The sequence below is a fragment of the Salvia hispanica genome, chromosome 6 (genome assembly GCF_023119035.1).
Source record: "Salvia hispanica cultivar TCC Black 2014 chromosome 6, UniMelb_Shisp_WGS_1.0, whole genome shotgun sequence".
Classification (NCBI taxonomy): Eukaryota; Viridiplantae; Streptophyta; class Magnoliopsida; order Lamiales; family Lamiaceae; genus Salvia; species Salvia hispanica.
Genome location: NC_062970.1, coordinates 40,327,098 through 40,343,593, shown reverse-complemented (window position 1 = coordinate 40,343,593; position 16,496 = coordinate 40,327,098). Strand labels below are relative to the sequence as shown.

The following is a 16,496-nucleotide window of genomic DNA, read 5'->3' as shown; positions in this document are numbered from 1 at the left end:
ATCCCTAATCTTGTCTCCCTCACTCGGAACTATCAAATCAATTTATATTTTTGAATTATTTCATTTAAGAAGCCAAATACCGAGCAACATGTTAAACAAGTCTTAATTTGTTTAGATGCTTCATAATCGAAAAATGTAGCTCATGCATTTATGTGTACATACATTTATCTCTATATTTTGATAAAGGATATCATGATTAATTGGCTTGGAGAGGATGAGCCTTCACAAAATTAGAAAGACTTTTACTCCCAACATTAGAAAATTCTATTTTTATTTTTATTTTGCTTTAACTATCCAAAAAGTGGAGTATATCCTATATAGTAAATATATTATATATGTACTTTAATTTATGAAGATATTAAGGAGGAAATGTATATATGGATGATGCATCCATTCTTTCGAACATTTGAACCTTTAAGATTAATGATGATTTTGAATAATATATTTCTAAATTAGAAATTATTGCGTGTAAATATCCGGACTTAATAACTTGTCAACTTATGAGGGATTGCACATTTTTTTGCAGCCACAAAAAATATTAATATAAGATTCTTCTGATTTTGTACATGGCAATTAAAAACTTGTTTTGATTGTAGTATAAAACTTAAAAAAGATTATGAAATGAACATAGACAATATATTGGTCGATAAATACATGAACTTCAATTAAAATGAAGATGTTTTGATTAGATCAAACTAGATTAATTAGTTCATTTTAGTTTAGTATATTGTTCAAACAAAGCTTGTACTCTTACTTATTATATCAACTTCTCTCTTATATTGTGTCTATTTTCCACTATAGCATTTTTGGAAAATTTCACGAATTTGAAATTTCAAAGTTTGATATCTCCTCGAGGAATTAACCCAAATTAATGTTATATGGAGAAAGATAATTTTCATAAATAACAATCAAAGAGGTTTTGCAATCTAATTAAGATAAAAATATTAAGTGAAATTGTACAAAATCTGGATAAATATAAAAGGATTCAACCGTGTGACTATCAAAGCCTAAACTTGCATGTTTAAGTAGGTAGCTGTCATAATTAAATTTTCAATTTCAAAACTTAGTCATAATGTCTACTTATTGCTTTGTTAATTAAGAAGTTAGCAAATAACAAAGTTTTATTTTCCAAATTCGTCAAAAGGTAACGCCACGCATTGAAGGTAGATTGGGATATTTTTTCATAATCATAGGATCCATAAATAATTAATTTCTCTAATCATCCAAACAAACACTATATATAACCCCTCTTGAATCAAACTTTCAAACACCAAACAAAAGAATATTAATTCACTATGGCATCCCTCGAGCCATGTCACTCGGAGGCCTCCAACATTTCCGTGACATCAAAAAATAATCGCACGATCAAGGAAGAAGAGGACGAGGAGGATGAATCCAGCATGAAACACGAGACCATGTCGCGTGTCGTGCTAGATCTCGGGCCGGCCAACAACGAGGCGAGGGATAAAGGAAACCCTAAAAATTCAAAGCTCCACGAGCTTAATCTTTTCAACCCTAGCGACGGCCCTAAACCATCAAAGTCGAAAACTTTCACCTGCAGTTTTTGCTGGAGGGAGTTTTCGACTTCTCAAGCACTGGGAGGCCACCAAAACGCGCACAAACAAGAGAGGGCACTGGCCAAACACCGCCACAACATGGTTGATGCGGGCCCCGACGCTCACCCGCCGATGCAAGGCTACTCCTACTACCCCTTCTCAACACACATGCCTATCTTTAGGTCACATGGGTTTAGGGCACAATCTAATATGATTCACCCTAAACCCTACCCCTACCATCACACGCCGCCGCTGTTGCCGTCGCAGTACGCCTATTCCGTACCTCGGGAGAAGATGCCCCGGCCCTACCTAATTGACCCATCACCATCAACACCAGATTTTGCTTTGAAGTTGGAAAATTTTCCGTCACGTGATTATAAGTTTAATTTTGGAGTTATTAACCCTAATTCTTCTACTAGGACCAATGAAGGTGATGATAATAGGCTCAGATTGGGAAATGTTGATGATGGGAAGGATGATTTAGGACTTGATTTGGATCTTAAGCTTTAATTAGTGAGTCTTTTATTTCGATCTGATTTGTTAAGTACTCTATTAGTTATAATTCCATGATTTAAGTATCAATTGTTGGTATATGTCTATGCACTTTTAATTTCATCTTCTTCTACTTACTTTTACTATTGTAATTCCATAAATAAATTGAAGGAGATGAGTTGTGGCTGTTATGCCGTATGATTAGAATATGATTTTAGTGTACATAGTTTGAAATTCGAACATGTATAAATTACTTTGCATATTCGAATATATCGTTATTAATGGACATGATCAAGTTTTTATTGCTTGTATATTTTGTCACCAATGAAAATCTCTTCTCAGTTGGAAATAATTAAATTTGGATAATATCTTAAATACGGACGCAAATTCAATGTAGCAAATTGATTGGCCCTAAAAAAAGTATATATATTGAGGTTTGAATTCATAAGTATTGATTTTTGAACTTAATTAGATATCATATGCATGTTTACGTTTTTAAAATATTAAGAATGTGGTCTTTTTCTAGTACAAATTTATCATTAAAAGGGATAAGAAAATATGGAAAACATTTATCACATTTAATTTTTCCCCATATCTTTTTATCTCAGTAAAGTTAGAATTGAAAAAAAGAGAAAAATGGATTGGAGTGAAAATAAGGAAAAATGGATTGTTCGAATGAACCAAAATTACCTATAGTAGATGGGTAGTTAATGAAAATATGTATATTCACGATTAAATATCGACTTTTATGCTGAAATACGTCGAAATATAATACTTCACTAATGTACATGATTCTAAAGTATATCGGTTGTCTTGAAAAAAAAAACAATCTTGTGTCGATTATCTCTTGCAATCATTGATTTTTTAGGATCAAGCCAAACATTTTTCACTAATTACTATAATTCATATATTTGAAATATTGTATGTAAATAATGTTGTGAATTTTGAAATAGTAGTTATTTTCATATACAAATAATCCTCTTCCAACAAGATTTATGAATTTAGCCCAACTTTTAAATTAGTTAAAGCCCAAAGATTTATTAATTTGGCCCAAAATTAACAGCACTTTCTCTCTCTCTCTCTCTCTCTCTAAACTATCCTCTCTCTATTTCGGCGACTGTCTCCTCCGGCGAATGTCATCGCCGTCCGTCTTCTCCCACAGCCGCCGCTGCTTTCCCTCACTGCCGAAAAGCAGCTTCGCGTCTTCTTCGCGCATTCCCCTTCGGTCATCAATTCCGCTCTCAAACTCTTTTCCCCGAATTTCATTGAAATCAGAGAATAAAACCCCTAATTCCTCTCCATCCTCCAGCGAGCAGCGTGTCCTCACCATTTTTCTACCATGCACATATGTGAGGCAACTCAAGGGCTACATTGTTCCTTATAAGTGAGGTTGGTATCGATAGCATTTGCACTCCTTTCCCTTGATGTTCTCTTATAAAAATGCCAATAATGAATGGTGTGATATAATTTCTGATTTACTGCTGATATGTTTTGATGCGTTGAATGAATGCATGTGCCAATGTGTGGAATCATGATTGTTCAACTGAATTGTGTATTGAGTTTTCATTTTTTTTTTGCTTAGACTCACTGAGTCCAGTATTTAGTTTGTGTAATTCATTTCATATTGAAGGAACCTTGACTTGGATTACAGTTATGCATGCTGTTCATTTTCTTTTTGGCAATTTGATTACAGTTATGCATGCTGTTCATTAGTGCTTTATTGCAGATTCTAGACCTCCTTGTGTGCGAAATTGGGACCGGAAAGAAGTGGATGGGTGCAATTTTGCAAGGCAAAGATGCGGAGGAATGGACTTACAGAGGAGAAGGAGCTGTGAACCTAGTTCTTGCTTATTGTGGAAGCTCTCCTCATTTTGTACAATTTTCTCTCTCTTGCAACTATGCTAGATCTTCTGAAGTTGATTGCTAGAGTTGACATTTTTTTTTTCTTTTTGGAAACTAGAAAATTGTAGGCAAGTATAAGGACAATTGCTTATTTTTTGCTGTTATCTTGTTTTTCTTAGATTCAACTTATTGATATTAAAACTCATCTCCTGGTGTGATTTTGGTGTTTTTTATTTTAAACCTTTTAAACTAGCTGGGGGGGGGGGGGGGGGGATGGATGGAATAAACTCAATTTTGCACCCTTGTAAGTAGATTTTTTTTGTGCAAAGAATTAAGATCTTCTAGGTTTACTATTTAAAAAAATGATAAAGTCATTATAGATGCCTTCCTAGATTTTACATTTCTTGAAAGTTGGTCCTCAACTTAGACTTGCTGTAAGTTACCTTCATAAATATTATGGTGGATCATCATTAATTGTAATGGATGAAATAACTAATGTATACACATTCATGTTTGGAGTGATCGAAGTATTGATATTGGACTTATGTGCATGAAGAGGCAACGACTTATTTTATGAATCAAAAGGGTAAATCTCTTGTTTGATAAAAGTAGAAGACCTTAAAAGAATAATCTCATGAAGGGGATACACAATTCTATCACTTAAGTTATAAAGAGAGACTTTTAATACATCCATAGATGGTACCATGGCACTAGTATATGCTACATTTTGTAAAAATGTCTAAATGCGTTCACTTTTCTCTCATGCATCTAGGTTGGAAAAGTTTTAAGGATACAAAAAGTTCCAAATGATAGACCTGAATGTGAGAATGGCCATTCAGCCCTTGTCAACCATGAATCCTCCTTGTGGGGAAAATTTGAATGCATAGTTTCAGCACCTACAAGGGAAATTGCGGAGCACATATATGTACAGAAAGTAATGTGTCCACTCTTGGGATCAGAGCATGTTGACGCAGGGGTAAGATATTTTTCTAGAAAAGTTTGGAGCGAGCATTATCATTTCCCCCCTTTGTTTATAAGATCATGATATATGATTCTACTTACTTAGAATCCTAGTAGTGTTTTTATTAATAACATCTTCATGCACGTTATGCTTGTTCGTCCCAATGTCCAACACTTGTATGTCAGAGTACATGTACTTAGTTTACAATTCTATTTTTGTATGTTGTAACAAAATAAATGGTTAGTTGATGTGTATTTCTTTTAGTTGGACGTTTTAAATGGATGTACACTATTAAAATGCAATATTTAGTACATTCAACACAGCACACAATGAAGAATAGTGGGTTGGTGACTTGGCTTCACATGAAAAAGTGAAGCATTTTATTTTCATTTTAAGGACTCATATATTTGTTTCTGGTGTAACTGAGACAATGGATTTATATGCAAATTGCTGCAGATCCATGTTCTTGTGTCAAGAGAATTTTTGGAGGCAGTTGACAATAAGGTTCTTTGTCAGCGTCCATCATGGCGTGTTGATGCTGCCAGAATCAATTCCCTTCATGACTCGGTTCTTCTAATTTCTGATCATTCAGTGTTTCCTCATTGTATGAGATGCATCTCAAGTTTGTTTGGATATATATTTTCCTATTGGTTCTCTGATTAAAGATGAATTATTGAACATATGTTTCAGTTTATGCTTGCTTGAGCTATTCGGAGCATATTTTCTTTGTACTGTGGCAGACTGGCAGTTGCTAAAAGTTTTCTTCATAATGAATTGTTATTTGGGTGTCGAGCTATGAATTTCTGATGGTAAGAGGGTAGTGGGTCAAATTAGGGCAGACGTGGATAAATTGTTTGAAATACAAAATTTTAAGTTTGACACATTAATTTTATCTGTAATTTATACTCAATTGTAACTCAGTAGCCATCATAGACTATCTATCAAGGATCACTGTTCATTAATTGATGCATAGATTAATGGTGTTGTACTTTCATGCGAGTCCCTAATTGTTGGACGAAAACATGATGAATTGATGATCATGGTTTTTCTTTCAGTTTCAGATTCTCTCAAAGAGGATTTCTGTGTGTCTGTTGAGATAAAGGTGCTTCCCTAGTGCTTTAGTCCTACTTATGTGCACTATATCTCGTCTACAGATGCCCACTTCCTTAACAATTTTTATAGGAGTTCATTACATTTTTCTCTTTTTCTCTTACTCTGCAAAACAGCCCAAAGGCGGATTTCTTCCCACTTCAGAATTTATAGCTGAGGGAAATGCAGTCAAAAAGAGAATTACTCGATTTAAGATGCACCAAGCTCTAAAATTGCATCGAGGAAAGGTAATGCCTAGATATGTAACCTGGAAATAAAATTTTATGATTGATGCTCATTGTAGCTTTTAAACTCTGTAAATGACATTAGACCCTTCTATTTCATGGACTATTTTTACTTATAGAAGTGTTTCTTCGAGCATAACTGATGGGATTCTTCATATGCAGATATCTCAAATAAGTCAATATCATCCTCTAGATTTGTTTTCTGGATCCAAGGATGGAATACGAAAAGCAATTGAAACCCTCTTTATAACACCGCAGAATAATTTTCGTGTTTTCTTAAATGGTTCGATTATTTTTGGAGGCATGGGTGGCACCGCAGACAGCACTAGTTCTACGGCTGCTCAATCATTCCATGACGGACTTAAACATGTCATTTCAGCAAAAGATGGGATGCACATCAAGGGTTTTGTAGATCTGCTCACTGAAACTATTTTTAAGTCTGGCTTATTAAATCGGCTTCTTGAAGTACAGAAGCTTGATGCTATTGATATAGAAGGTGCAATTCATTCCTACTATGATATTATTTCTCAGCCTTGTGTGGTATGTCGGCAAATAGGTGGGAAAAAATCCCCAGCAAGGTATTCATCAATTCATTCAATGCAAAGGGATGATAAAGTGAGAATTGTGAGGGATTACTTGATATCAGCCACTGCAAAGGACTTAAGTATGATGATTAGTTTCAAGTCCAAAATAAATATGGAGGAGGAATCTCTACATCATGCTGTCTTTCTGGAATCAAGCAAGCAGACCTTTTATTACAAGGTGGACACCAATTTATCCTTACTTTTAGCATTATTATTTTTGGGAATCAATAGTCTTCAGTATGGAGTTTCTGAAAAGGTTTGTTTGTGATATAGAAGCATGAACTTGTTAAATTCTGGCTACAAAATTTACTAACATGATGCCTTTCATGCTATGTGATTTACAAGCATGGACTTCGCTTCCCGATCTGGATTTATGTATGAAGTTCCTGTTACTTGTTTATCACTTGCACTTTGTGAAGTTAGTCACAGATGCATGTAAATAACATTTTGGCATTAAATCTCCATGTCCATTGTAGTGTTCACTTATTAATACTTCTATCTTTTGCTACCTTGTCTGGAAATCCATGACTGTGTTAAATTTTCAAGGAGAATTATATTTTGTCTTCAGGATATAGTTCTTATAACTTATCTATTTGTTTTTTGCAATCTGACCACATTCTCATAGGCATCTTTCATTGACCTGGACATGAAACCGTTGAAGAAAATGGAATATTACTACGAGTTGGATCAACAAATTGTCAACTACTATGTCCAAATGTTGAAAGATACAGATGTGCTTGATTGTGGTGAGCCAACCCAAGAGTCACTGAATACAAGTACCGGTATTGATAATGGTGGTAAGTCCTTTCTTCTTCTTTTTCTAAGAAAAAACACATCTTGAGGTCCTTATACTATTAACATTTTCTTAGTAGAACAAGGACCCTAGTAAAACAGAAAAATTAGTACAAGAACTTATTAAAACAAACAGTAAAAGCACAGAGACTGAATGATTTACAAAACTCAAAATTTAAATTATGCACCCAATTTTTAACTTTTATACCATTGCTGAACATGCTTATACTTCTCCCTCCCCCCTCTCTTAACACCTACCCATGTCCATGTAAGTGCGCAACTGATTTTGGCTTGTGGATATTCATGGGTGAAATACAGCACCCCCTCAATAAAGAAAGGTGAATTCTGCCCCATATTTGCTCCTTGACTAGAGCTCCAAATTTATGTTAGTATGCATACTTGTTAGTATATAAATCCATCACCATATTGGAATATCAGTGAATAGAAGTCTCCAACTGAATCAAATTCAACATATTTAAAAAGCATCATTACCATTTCCAAATCTCAGTGCCTCAACATTGCAAATGCCACTCTTTTGGCATAATTGGTTGTCCAAGTTATGTATGTGGGAAATGAAATAATAGGAAAGGATCAGTCCTCCATATCATTCAGTAAATAATCAATCTCCTCCAGTGCTGTCTCACTGTTCATATTTGAGAGGTGACTCCAGTGTCACAAAACATAAGAGTAAGGTTGGTATACTGCACTTAGGTTACTCTACCTTTACACTTTGGAAAAATGTGACGGTGCATGTACTTGAGACCGATCATCAGGTTATTAAAAAACAATTTTGGGCCATATCACACTTCTGCTTTCGCTTTGCATATTTGTCATTTGCTTTATCTTTCTTATCTCTGGGTGCACGTGAACGTGTGGTGTATCATGGTTCTGCAGAAATGGCAAATTGATTGAGGAGCTCAGAAGAGAGATATAGATCGGCTTTCTTTTCTACGAAGAAAAGGTGTCAACTACTTCAGTATCTTCCAGTCAACATCAGCCATGAATTTATGCAGCTCGGTTTGGACCAAGAAGTTAATTGGAATATGGCTCGCTGGAAGATGACCACTCCTCGTGCGCTCTCTAGGCTACAAGTTAACCTTCTAACTGAATCTAGAATGTAATTCTACATGAAAGTTTAGTATTCTCATCAACATTAAGTGTACCAATTTTTGTTGTTGTAATTCAGTTCTAACTTCTAAGCTATACTCATAGTTTTCAGGCCTAACTTAAATTGTGTAAACAGCCAGCAATCAGCATGTGGTTTGCAGCAATTCGTTATCTTCTGTATTCTCTGTTGTTTCCTTAGTTGGCTGCTTTGTCGGAAGCATTATCTTTTCAAGATATTTTGCAGCCTTCTTGGAATACTTTAACAATTTTGTGACCACAGCCACAAGGAAGAAATATAAGAAGTTAGTTCTTGGAATCCTTTGTAGTTGTTCCCAAAAGAATGTCAAATATTTAAGTCGATTTTTGCCTTTGTTTCATTTACTCAATAGAAGGAAAATAATAGTATAAACATTTGGGCATATTACATATATTCTTTCACTTAGTCTTTTTTAGCTCAAGTCAACTTCATTATTTATGCAAATCAGCCTGATTAATTACCAAAATCTGCCGTTGTTTTCTCATTTTTAGGTTGTCCCATTTAAAATGAAATATTTCCTAAAATGAAAACAACTTTATTTCTACTTTCCCCACTCTCTTCATTAACTTATAAAACAACACTACATAAAATCAACACTACATAAAATCATGTGCCAAAAAGCAAATTCTTCAAAAGTATTTGATGGGAGTATGGGACGGAATGAGTGGTTTTGATTTAGATTTTGATGTAATTCAAATAGAAAAAAAAATAATAAATTCATCATTATAATTATTTGAAACATATTTTTATTCACATCAACTTGTTTTTTTAATCAGTAATGTTGCATTATACAAGAGGATATTAACAATCAAATACATTAGTGTATTATGTGACAACATGGGGCTTCTCTATAATTCGCATATGCTATCTGGCCACCTGCTGCAGGGGAGGCCAAGAAATCTCGTTGTCGTCTGTGTAGCCGTGTATTACAAAATCCGAGCAATTCTTCCAACAGCCATGATTATATGGGTTCCGGAAGCGCCCATCTGGCCCCCGAAGATAGCCATAGCGTATTGCGTTTGACAATTCGTTTGTGGTGATATTCCGAGCAATCTACATAGAGGAAAGGTTGAGAGCCACAGAGCAAATGCAACAAATGCTGATAAATTATAAATTCATGTACTTCGGCAACAACACCTAAAGATGATTTACTTTTTTAAGGAATTTGCAGGCAAATTACAAATCTAGGTGGAACAAAATTCAACTTTTGTAGGCAATCATGCTATTAATCACACACTAAAAAGAATTCAAAGAGATATGTAATGTGGAAGAGAATTTGAAGGCTTAGTTCAAGGGGGCATCCTTCTGTTTGAGCAGATTGGTAGCAGTGTAGATGCATCCAAATTATTGAAAGTGTATACATGATGAATGAATAGGATAACCGTATCGGGAAAAAGAATTTTGTGATTTTTGCAATTCTTGTTGACCAATGCAAGTTATTTAGTCAAGATAGAATCGTAGAACAATCAGCTATACTGGAAAATTCGGCAAGCAATTCCTAAAAATAAAATGCATTATGATTTATGAAAATCTGAGACAATAAAAAAACCTTCACCTGGGTAGCCTGCATTGACAATAAAGTTGCTGAAGCAATAAAGATAGCAGTGTCCATAACCAGGAACGCGATTAGACCGGGATGGTTAAATATTATGAAATGGCTCCAGCTTTCACCAGTTGGCACGGGTAGTACAGATGTCCAAATTCCTATTGCAAAAAATAATAGATCATTTTAATTGAAAATCAGAAATAATCCCTAGCTTTAGAAAATTAATTTCCGGAAAGAAGCAGGATCAGAATTCTGCGATTTGTAATATGGTCAGGGTATATCACCATGAAAATACTCATAGCCCAAGGTGTAAGCAAAAGATTTTGGACATTAACTTGACGAACATCTTTGTATTTGCTAAAACAAGTTCTGGAAACGAACATCAAATGGCTACAAATAAGCACTTTGACCAATGCAATAAGTGTGCATGAGGATGGAGAGTGTTGGAGGTAAGCAACCACAGAAATAGGGTTTCACAGAACTTTAGTGTTAAGCATACTTGAGGTCCAATGCAATCATGGGGTAGGTAACTCAAAGTGGCTGCTAAAACATCTGATATTCATTGAAGCTAACCTATTTAAACAAGTCCTGAGTGATCCTACCATCCAGAATTGACATTTTTTAGATTTTATAAGAAAACCAAATCAAGAAAGGCTTATTCATGCTCCAATGCTGAATTCAAATTTCAAACAACAAATATCAGAACATTTTAATATCAACTCTATCTCTACAATTCACAGTTAGAAGATATGCATTTAGTAGAACATACTCTGTAAAGCAACTGCCCCGCCAATCAATGCTGTTATAGTTCCGAAGCAGAGAAAAACAACAAAATCCCGCTTGTTCCTCTGCAAATCCAAACATGAAGTGCTAAGAATGAAAACACACAGACGCCAAATAATAAAGAGAAAACAAGTCAATAGAAATTCATGCATCTACAGAGGTTTGGGAATGGGGATATCTTGGTTTGAGCATATGTGTTGGCAGAAAGTCTTAATTGCTACATTGATAGAATGAAAACTAGTTAAATCAGATCCAACATCCTGTTAAATAAGTAAACCAAAACAGAACAAAGATGCCGAATAGCCCATTATTCAGAAATTTAAAATCATGTACCTTTCCCACACAATTTGAGATCCAGGGACAGTGGTGGTCAAACTGCTCCACACAGCGTCTACATATGGCACAATGCTTGGAGCGAACTGGTCTTATAATCTGGAAGGAATGTGCAATCAGACATAACCCAATTATCAGAACATATAAGCCACTATTCATCAAGAGATCATTCCAAGAGATCGGCAATTAACAGTACATTCAGATTTCAAAGTATGGTATTATAGAGGAACCTTGCAGGTAGGGCAGAGTTGAGACCAATTTCCATTCCAGTTGCTATTCAAATCAATATTCAATAAAGGATCCTGGGTGATATATAGAGTCAAATCAGCTCCAAATAAAGTAACAAACACTATGACAAGGGCGGTTTAGCTTAAAAAATCATGCTGTAACCGACTTGTCAAAAGGAGATCAGTACCTCAGCATCAGAATGGTTAGCAGTTCCAATTTTTATATAACCTGGATCTGCACTGTAGTAAAATGTAAGACATCATCACTAACGTCCAATCAAAAGCTTTAGCAATAGGAACAAGGTTAGATTGTTTCAACAATCAACATACAAGATGAGGATAAAAAGAAAGAAAGAACTTTCCTTGTAATTTTGTTACACTAGACAGGGTCCATTTACTCTCATTCAAAAATGCAATTTCCTTGTATTCTTATTTACACTAAAAAGTGTTGGGTCCAGCACTCAGAATATGCAAGGTTTCAAAGTTATAGAAAAACTTCAAGACTCAGAGTATGTACTTTTCCAAACAATACAGCTCAGAAAATATTTTTTCCCTTTATTTGACTTGAACTCAGCCCTTATTTCCGTGTTCATAGATAATAGATATCAATTCTGTATAACAGAAACATCCCATCATCCACTAAAATTTTCCTAAAACCCCATTTTTTCAATCTATTCATGACACGGGTAGAAGTAATACTTCTCTTCCTATGCAGTATAGGCTCTTCTATTCACGGCATACGAGTATAGTACATTGCCTCACTTCAAACAATAACATACATTTGGACTCTCCAAGATCAGTTATATTATACTATGAAAGTAGAAGCCTAACCTACTGCACCGGGCGAACATGATTAAAGAGCCAACAGCAAAAGATACGCCCGTCCATCCCCAAAGTCCAACAATTGCAGTAACTTTTGTTAGATTAGGAGCTGACACAATAAAGAATAATGATCAGTTAGGTAACTGGTATGCTAACATGGCTCTCGGAAAAATTAAAACACATGTCGGCTTACCAAAAAGGACACAGCTAATGAACAGTATCACATTAACAACCACTAATGAGAAAAGAACTGGGGCATAACCAACTGTTCCATCATGTCTAGAGCATATCCTGTGTTTCCAATCCTTGCTTCTTGCCCTCAATGCATTTGACTGCATCAGACCAAATTATATATTGTTATCCTGATGATGGTGTGAAAAAGTTCTACAAATTACGATGAAACATCACGATGTTTTACAAAAAGAGATTGTCATTAGTTAACAGTATTTGTCGTTACTGATGAGGATACAGTTTCCTCTCCAGAGATCTATACAAACTCACCTAACGTTCAGTTGAATAGGATTATTGAAATAAAGCAAGCCATAGTTACACACCCCACCTGAACTAATTTCCACAACTATTGTCATGCCTAGTCTAAACAGAAATATCAATAGATTGATGACTTCTTGATCTTTAAACTCAATGATCTATATGAATATGCTTGACCAAGTCAACACAGTAGCCACTACCAGAACAGCACTTAAGCTCATTGCTCTACATAGCACAGCTCTCAGAACAGCAACGATACAGAAAGTTAAACACATTTCAAATGCTATCTCTGAAAAATATACCATATGACAACTCATTTTTCTCCACAAGTAATGTGATACGAAATTACTGCAACTACAAGTACCAATGGAGTTACATACAAGGAAAAGAGCGATATGCCGATGACCTTTATCAGAAGCAAGCTCCAGGGGAGTTTTCCCCGCCTTATCTTTCACCAATAATTCCTCCTTCGAACCTGCATGTGCAAGCACACTGCAGGCCTCAACATTTCCTCTCAATGCAGCCCAGTGCAAAGGCGTACAGCCTAGACAAAAAAGTAATAAGCATAAGTTAAAAGGAAGGAGGTAAATGGTTTCAGTTGCTCAATTGACCATTTACCAATGCCACAAAATAAGGCGATTAAAATTTAAAGGAGGGAAAATTAAATAGTGACTTTCTACTAATATACTATAGATCCCTTACTCACAAAACTAGATACAAATTTTAGACACTTTACCACTGGTTGGCAATGATGGAAGACAGAAAAAGGAGAAACGAGAAATATATCTATCTGAAAATCATACATTTTACTTAATATTTTGAAACAAAACAAAGTAGAGTTTTATAAGAAAATGTATACTATATGTACATTTTCCTCGAAAATCAAATGGAGGAAAAACTTCTTGTCTGTATGGTTTTGTCATCTACTCTTTTAGTCTTTTTCTTTCTCCATAGATTAAAAAACAAGCAAGCATTTGTTCCTGGTTCCCCTAATTAAATAGCCAAAAAAATTACTAGACACCAATAGTTTTCCACTGAATACAACAAAGCAATAATGACTAGACATCTAAGGTCCATGAAGGATGTTTTCCAACAGAACATCAATATATTTTTCATAATCAAAATGTTTTCCTATGCCTCGAACCAATTAGCTTGTACTTTCCAAGAAAAAGCTCTTTGGGGCATCTATAAAATACCCTCCTTGAGTTTCCCCATTAAAAAAATTCCCAGCCGCATAAACTAGAAAATATAAAGACAAATGCAGCCTTCTCCCAATTCCAAGTTGCATGGAGAAAATGAATTATCTACTGTAAGTGTGTCTGGAATCCTAAAATCTTTAACTACAAGGCTAAAACAAACACATGAAGGTAAAAAACAGATTGCATGTGCATATCATAAAGAATAAACAACAGAATGCATAATTGGCAAAATTAACAGTGAATTTTATCCAAGAATCATTCAATTTTGTCAACTGAAATTATTAGTTATCACTTTATGATATAATCTGTTTTCGTCATATGTAGCTCAGAGAACCTTAGAATACATTACATCCTACCTTCTTTATCCTGTCTTCCTTGAGAAGCATCTCTAAACAAAAGCAATCTAATAGTATCGGCAAACCCTTTAACGGCAGCCCTGTTTAAAATCAAGAGAAGATAATATCACTCTTTTACACGAAGAGGAGAGCCAATAAGCAACAAAAGTGGTTGAAAAGAGAATTTTGGGAAACAAACAATGTAACTATATAAATGACATAGGATTATTTACACACCAGTGTAATGCGCTCCTTCCATGACTGTCCGGTGCATCATAATCAGCTTGATACTTAGCTACAATGTAATTGAGGAATGCTGTTTGGCCATACTGAGCAGCAACATGAACTGCCTGTTCTAAAAGATTTATTATTAACATAAAGCAACGAACAGGAATGACTCAATTAATAAAATGTTTCCATTTTTTAACTATACATTCTGGAATGCAAGTAAATAGACCAAGAGAATTGCATAGAAACAGAAATTCCAAAAAAAGTCATAAACTAACATCAAAACATAACTTTCGGAGAGAAAGAGACTTGAGCAAAGCAGGTAAATAACATGAATAACCCTTTATTTATGCTCATACCTCCATCCATAACCACAATTAAAAACTGGTCTCATCATGCATATAAGGCAAGTTTCTACTTTTGTTATACTCAATGTTATCACATGATATACTCAATTTTATCACATGATTAACATACACGACCTAGAGAAATCACTACTATTGACATCAATTGAAATCTCTCCTACATTTCAGCATCGTTATACACTTTCTGTTCTAAGTTCTAACATAATAATAAGACAATACAAAACTACAAAACCATCGATTCTAGAGCATCAGCAAAATAATTCCCCAATTTTTATTTTTACTTTCAAACAAAATTCTTGCATTACCCGATAACCATTCAAATCATCAGCCTCAACACGAGCCCCATTCTGCAACAGGACATCTGCAGCTGCTATCGATCCACGAACTGCAGCCCAATGCAATGCCGTCTGTCCCGCATTATCCTTCGCATTCACATCTCCACCTCTCTGGCAAACCGAAAATTTCGCATAAATTCAACCGGAAACAGCTCAATTTCAACCGGAAACAGCTCAATTAGTTGAGAAAATACTTCAATAATGTATTGGCAAATGTCGGCGAAGTTGTTGAGAGCGGCCCACTGGAGAGGGTAGTAGCCGTTGCCGTCAGGATGGGAGACAGAAACGCCATCGTTTTCGACGAAGTTCCGCAGCTTCTCGAAGTCTCCATAGGCTGCGGCCGAGTAAACGTCGACGATATGGACTTCGTTAGGGTTCCCATTGGCAGGCTTCTGTTGGCTTGAATCCGAAACAATTTCGATTTCAATTTCAGACGCCATTGGAGAATCAACGAATTCTACTTCAATTTCTGTGTTCTCTTCACATCAAAATGAATGTAAATTGTGATCGAAATTTTTTTATGGAGGTTTAGGGTTTGAGGTTTGAGAGTTTAACTGCATCTGATTCCACTGTAGTTGACGAGCTTCAGCTATAATTTTTTTACTATCTTATTTTGACTTTTAGTAGTAGTAAAATATCTAAAGATTATTTTTATTTTATTATTATTATTATTATTATTGTGGTTGTTGTTGTTACTGGTATATGAATAGAACATTTATAATTAATTACAATTAAGACCTTTTTAAAATCGATCTAAGGCTATTTCATTACTTGGGCTCACACATCTCAAAATCTCCTCAGGCTATGAATGCTTAACCTTGGAGATCCTATGAGATCGATGCTGGAAAATTAGATCCACGTAATTAGGTGATACAATAGCACCTATAAACTTGGTAATCCCTCCTCGAATATGCATTCGCATATTTTCGATATTCCTCATTTTCAGACGTGGTTCGGTTCATTCATATCCTCCCTGCTTCTAAAATAGGAGTCGGTCCTTGCCCGTGCCTCTGCACCGATGATATGCTCTTACCCCAATGTTATAAAACATCATTTTCATTCATCGTTGTGATTATATAGTGTGTGTGAAAATGATACTAATATGATGATATTCATCTTTTGTTATTCG

At 35.1% G+C, this 16,496-nt stretch overlaps 3 protein-coding genes across 7 annotated transcripts; 2 read left to right on the top strand and 1 right to left on the bottom strand.

Annotated features, from left to right (window-relative positions):
* The first annotated feature begins 1,295 nt into the window (after positions 1-1,295).
* LOC125195344 (transcriptional regulator SUPERMAN-like) lies at positions 1,296-2,066 on the top strand. Its single transcript, XM_048093505.1, has one exon. The coding sequence runs from the start codon at positions 1,296-1,298 to the stop codon at positions 2,064-2,066; it is 771 nt and encodes a 256-aa protein (XP_047949462.1).
* Positions 2,067-3,119: 1,053 nt separating this feature from the next.
* On the top strand, positions 3,120-8,848 carry LOC125192899 (inositol-pentakisphosphate 2-kinase-like). 5 transcript variants are annotated; one of them, XM_048090575.1, is made up of 9 exons: positions 3,120-3,437; positions 3,775-3,921; positions 4,663-4,866; positions 5,308-5,455; positions 5,913-5,953; positions 6,078-6,188; positions 6,348-6,947; positions 7,395-7,566; positions 8,456-8,848. In XM_048090575.1, the coding sequence occupies exons 2-9, from the start codon at positions 3,820-3,822 to the stop codon at positions 8,467-8,469; spliced, it is 1,392 nt and encodes a 463-aa protein (XP_047946532.1). In that variant the 5' UTR covers positions 3,120-3,437; positions 3,775-3,819; the 3' UTR covers positions 8,470-8,848. The 5 variants fall into 5 exon arrangements, with proteins under 5 accessions (XP_047946532.1, XP_047946533.1, XP_047946530.1 ...); XM_048090576.1 differs by having other exon boundaries at positions 5,907-5,953; positions 7,431-7,566; XM_048090573.1 differs by having other exon boundaries at positions 5,907-5,953.
* Positions 8,849-9,431: 583 nt separating this feature from the next.
* Positions 9,432-15,946, bottom strand: LOC125196720 (probable protein S-acyltransferase 23). The gene is made up of 13 exons (XM_048095332.1): positions 15,562-15,946; positions 15,338-15,478; positions 14,677-14,789; positions 14,461-14,540; positions 13,286-13,449; positions 12,610-12,748; positions 12,426-12,525; positions 11,783-11,834; positions 11,598-11,669; positions 11,368-11,466; positions 11,021-11,099; positions 10,261-10,409; positions 9,432-9,758 (listed from the first exon to the last, which is right to left on the bottom strand). Exons 1-13 carry the CDS (start codon positions 15,805-15,807, stop codon positions 9,570-9,572), a joined length of 1,623 nt encoding a protein of 540 aa, XP_047951289.1. The 5' UTR covers positions 15,808-15,946; the 3' UTR covers positions 9,432-9,569.
* Between the last annotated feature and the right edge of the window lie 550 nt (positions 15,947-16,496).

Bases quoted from the DNA above. Each gene is read 5' to 3' on its own strand.
- LOC125192899 (XM_048090573.1), top strand. From the start codon at position 3,820: ATGGGTGCAATTTTGCAAGGCAAAGATGCGGAGGAATGGACTTACAGA. The intron at 5,456-5,906 runs GTATGAGATGCA...TTTTTCTTTCAG, and splicing joins TCATTCAGTGTTTCCTCATT to TTTCAGATTCTCTCAAAGAG. The intron at 6,189-6,347 runs GTAATGCCTAGA...CTTCATATGCAG, and splicing joins TAAAATTGCATCGAGGAAAG to ATATCTCAAATAAGTCAATA.
- LOC125196720 (XM_048095332.1), bottom strand. From the start codon at position 15,807: ATGGCGTCTGAAATTGAAATCGAAATTGTTTCGGATTCAAGCCAACAG. The intron at 14,790-15,337 runs GTAATGCAAGAA...CTTTTAGAACAG, and splicing joins ATGATTTGAATGGTTATCGG to GCAGTTCATGTTGCTGCTCA. The intron at 13,450-14,460 runs GTAGGATGTAAT...TTTTTTGTCTAG, and splicing joins AGGAAGACAGGATAAAGAAG to GCTGTACGCCTTTGCACTGG.
- LOC125195344 (XM_048093505.1), top strand. From the start codon at position 1,296: ATGGCATCCCTCGAGCCATGTCACTCGGAGGCCTCCAACATTTCCGTG.